This window comes from Harmonia axyridis, chromosome 3 (genome assembly GCF_914767665.1).
Source record: "Harmonia axyridis chromosome 3, icHarAxyr1.1, whole genome shotgun sequence".
NCBI lineage: Eukaryota > Metazoa > Arthropoda > Insecta > Coleoptera > Coccinellidae > Harmonia > Harmonia axyridis.
The window spans coordinates 53,234,031-53,239,020 of NC_059503.1; the positions used below are offsets into that span (position 1 = coordinate 53,234,031).

Below are 4,990 nucleotides of genomic sequence, written 5' to 3' on the forward strand. Positions count from 1 at the left end.
ATATCATAATCTAAGAATTCATATATTTTAATTTTTTTTTTTTTTGTTTTTCTGTTATTTTTCAAAATTCACAAATACGATCAAAATCAATTTAACAATATGATTCCAATATAATAATTTACAATCATAAATTTTATTTTTATTTTTTATTATGTAATATAGAAACAATTAATTAATAGAGTTATTATTATACATTATATAATCAATTATCATTACTATACAATTATTATGCAATATAGAACTAGTTACAATATACATATAAACAGAAATTCTGGATCTTAATTTCATTTATTTAAATTTTTCAAGCGTTCAGATCTCCTTATACTTATATCATCTTTCAAGTCTTTATTTATATCATTGTCATTACTTAAAAATTTCAACATTTGATTAACATGTCTTTTTATAATTCGTCCTCCATCACATAACAAGTTAAATGTAACTGGTGATAATTTTTCAACGATTTTTGCTTGTACTCGGTGCCTCTTATTATTGTTGTAAACATCTACTAAAACCACATCTCCCAACTTGAAATCAATTTTACTTATTTTATTTTTATCTGACATATTGAATTGTTTAAAAGATGTTTCTCTAACTAAATTTTCTCTTAAAAGATGAAACCTCGTTTTAATCTCCCTTTTGAAAATAATATCTGATGGTGATTTTCCCGTTGTCGAATGCTTCATTGTACGATAATCAAACAAAAATGAATTCACAGCAAAATTTAATGACTTACCCTCTCCTGTAATTTTCAAAACCTTATTTTTAAATGTACCCACAAAATTTTCTGCTGCTCCATTAGTTGCTGGGTGATAGGGTGGAGAATATGTGTGCCGTATACCTAACGATTTCAAAAATTCATTAAACTCTTCACTTGCAAATTGTGGACCATTGTCTGAGACTAAATGATCACATAATCCAAACCTCGAAAAAATAGAATCAAAAACTTCAATCAATTTACTAGCTGAGGTGTTATTTTTCATATTTATAGCTTCAGGCCATTTACTGTGTGCATCAACTATGACTAAAAACATATTTCCTTGAATAGGTCCTAAAAAATCAGTGTGTAACCTGGACCATGGGTTAGATGGAAATGGCCATTGAAAAGTACTGATTTTGTTATTTTGTTTTCTATTTTTCACACATAACTCACAACTATTTGCTAATTTTTCTATATCATCGTCCAAACCCGGCCACCAAAAAAACGAACGAGCTACTTGTTTCATTCTAACAATACCAAAATGAGACTGGTGAAGTGATTTCAATAAAGTTTTTCGCAATGCTTTTGGTATTATTAGTCTAGAACCTCGAACAAGACATTCATTCTCAATACTTAATTCTGTTTTCTTATCAAAATACATTTTCTCTTCCAAAGAAATATCATTTGAATTTTCTACCCATCCAAACATTAACTTTCTTTTCACATCACATAAAACCTTATCTTTTTTTGTTTCTTGCTTAATCAAATTTAAATCAATCAAATTACTTTCATTTTCAATAAAGTTTATAACATCTAATTCAGAATCAAACACAGCCATCTTATCTCGTACTGCTAACCTGGAAAGCGCATCACAATTACTGTTTTTAGATGATGAAATCAATTCAATCTTGTATTTGAAACCCGATAAAAAATATATCCATCTTAACAACCTATTCTGAATTGTAACATTCAATTTCTTCGAATTACCAAATATATACTTTAAAGGTTGATTATCAGTTTTAAGAATAATTTCATTACCAACAATATAATGATAAAATTTTCTAAACCCAAAAATTATAGCTGCTGCCTCTTTATCTAGAATAGATCGATGTAACTCATTATGAGGTATTAATTTAGAAGAAAAGGCAATTGGTCTCTCTGTACCGTCTGAAAATCTGTGAGACAAAATAGCTGACAACCCTGAGTAACTTGCGTCTGTAGCCAATGCTAAAGTAATATCTTGCTGATATGGAACCAAAACTTTATCCGATGCTAATTCCTTCTTTACCCAATTAACTGCTTGATCACAATTAGAATTCCAATAAAATTTGCTCTCTTTCAAAACATCGTACAATACCTTTAGTTGATCAGCTCGCTTATACAAAAATGACTCGTAAAAATTTACTAACCCTAAAAATGCTTGAAGTTCTTTTTTAGTTTTTGGAGAAGGCATATTCACAATTGAATGAATTCTACTAGGAGATGGTGATAAACCATTTTTGTCCAATTTGAATCCTAATATCTCTATTTCAGACCTGAAAAATTCACATTTTGATTCGTTTACTTTAAGTCCTGCTTCATTTAACTTATAAAATATTTTTTCTAAATTATCGAGATGCTCTGAATCATTCTTTCCTGTGCAATAAATATTATCTATGTAAATTTCAATATTCGGAATACCTTTCAAAATATCAGTAACAATATCTTGACATTCTGCTGGGCTGGAGGCTACACCCTCTGGCAATTTTTTGTACCTAAACAAACCTTTCTGTGTGATTATTGTCAATGGATCTCTACAATTTTCAGCAACTTCAAATTGCATAAATGCATGTTTTAAATCAATTTGGGACCATTTGGTTCCAACCTTTAACGTCTGAAACACTTTTTCTTTTAAGGGTAATGGATATCTTTTAACAATTATTTGAGGATTCACTGTTAATTTAAAATTTCCGCATAAACGAACTCCTTCCCCTTTCACCACAGGAACTACTGGAGTAGCCCATTCACTCACCTCAACTTGTTCCAAATTACCTATTCTTACCAAACGATCGATTTCTGCATCTACTTTGTCTTTCAAAGCGAAAGGGACATGATAAGGTTTACATTGAATTGGTTGATAATCCTTTTTGAAAGTTAGTTTAATAGATTTATCTTTATATTTACTTGGGCTGTTGTCGAACAATTGGGGATATTTTGATTTAAAATGTGAAATAATACTGTTATGATCATTCAAGCAATTCAACGCAAACTGAGGTTTAAAAGTTATCGGCCACATATCCAAGGCTTGAAGCCATTGCCTTCCTATTAAATTTTTCCCGTTACCTGCCAAAACGTAAGCTTTCAAATTTGCTTCAACCCCTTCGAAATGCACCTTAAGATCAGTCAACATACCCATTACATTCAACTTTGTTCTGTCATAGCTGGACAATGAAATATCTGCCTTGTGAATTTTCTTAGCTGCAAAATAATTAGCTACAGTTTTTTCTGAAAACACAGTCACATGTGAACCTGTATCAACTTCCAATTCTACCTGATTATTATCAATAATTAATTTCATACTATGAGGTTCTACCACAATATTGTTTACCTGAAATTCAGTAAAATTGTTTTGCTGCATATAATAAAAATCTAAATCAGAACTATCCAAATCTTCATTTTCTAATAAGTTGTCATTGACTAAATTAATTCCGTTTTGTTTTTTTAGACATGCTCTATCAATATGACCTTTTACATTACAATAATTACAAGTTTTCCACCTAAGTTTACAGTTTCTTGCGAAATGATTAAATCCACCACAACAATAACATTTATTATTATTACGCGTTTTTGAGGTTATATGTACCTGAGAATTGTTTGACACATTCGACCTACGGCTGCCGTTTCTGTCTTCTCGTCTGTAGCTGCTCCTGTTATCGTGTTGTCTTTGTCTATTGTCGCTGATGAGTTTCTGGCTCTGGTCTTTGGAAGTGGAAGCCGCGGCTGCGTTGTTTGGTTGTGAAGATTTGAATTCTCCTTCTGCGTTTCCGCTTCCCCTTCCTCTGTATTGTTGATGATTGGAATATTTTGAACCAGCCTTATTCATGTAAAAAATTGTATCTTCAGACACAGCATATGCGGGCTTCATTGATAAGGAATTTTTTATAGCTGCTTCTCGATCCTCCGCTATCTTCACTGCACTTTGAAATGTTAGATTTTCTTGACGAAATAATTCCACTTTTGTTTCGTGATTTATAAGTCCAAATACAAATTGATCACGAAGAGCAATATCAAGGTCCTTGAAATTACAATAAAAAGATCTTTCTTTCAATTTTGTAAGGAATGCGTGTATTGATTCCGAAGGTAATTGTTTCGTGGCGTAGAATTTATTTCTTTCGGAAATTTCTGAAGGCTTTGGATGAAGATGAGAGTTCATGATATTAACTAAATCAGAGTAGGAAAGATCTTTGGCCTTTTTTGGTGAAGTTAAATTGCGAAACAACATGAAAGTCTCTTGACAAACCCTTGTTAACAGTTCTGCACTTTGTCTTTCCGGTGAAATACACTGACACTCGAAAATTAATTCTAGTCTTTCGACAAAAACTTCCCAATTGTCTTTGTTTAGGGTAAAACTTATTTTATTAAAGTCGGACATGTCGTACCTGTATAGTTCCTTCTTTGTGAAAGTTTCGTTTTTTCCACGAAGTTTTTTGACGAGCGTTTTTCGTAGGTTATCAACACTATCAGTTTCACTCACAGTAACGTTATACGTTTTTAGTTTTTCAATTAGTTCTTGTTTATTAAGTTCGTACACCCAGCTCACTCTCACTTCACTGGATGGACTTCTTCCTCTGGAACTAGGCTGAGAACTTGCAGCACCATCTGCGTCCGACATACTCTTTAAAATTCATAAGCCGGAATAAGCAATCCAATAATTTTTACCATAATCCTCGTCGCCAGATTATTGTCATGTCCATAAGAAAACTACGTTTGGTTTTTATAACTTTATTCGATATGCAACTCCTCAATCTCGACTACTACTATAAAATCTTTCCGAATACTGAACTCACAAACGCATGTGGAAACCTAGATGCTTAATCAAGCATGCGCACACAATATTACAATACAATATATTACATAGTTGATATTTATGAATATTCGTTACTATTCATTGATGATGATTAGATAGTTGAGTAATTAATTATTTGTGAAGTTACGAATGAAAGTTTGAATGATCACTTTTCAGGAATAATTGAAAAAAGATATTGAAATTGGAGATCACATATAATGAAATTGATAGATACAATTGAATTGTAA

The 4,990-nt window shown here is 31.4% G+C and overlaps 1 protein-coding gene across 1 annotated transcript; it reads right to left on the reverse strand.

Moving 5' to 3' along the window:
- Positions 1 to 284: 284 nt before the first annotated feature.
- LOC123675468 (uncharacterized protein K02A2.6-like) lies at positions 285 to 3,092 on the reverse strand. The gene is made up of 4 exons (XM_045610827.1): positions 1,736 to 3,092; positions 1,151 to 1,450; positions 734 to 1,021; positions 285 to 556 (listed from the first exon to the last, which is right to left on the reverse strand). Exons 1-4 carry the CDS (start codon positions 3,090 to 3,092, stop codon positions 285 to 287), a joined length of 2,217 nt encoding a protein of 738 aa, XP_045466783.1.
- Between the last annotated feature and the right edge of the window lie 1,898 nt (positions 3,093 to 4,990).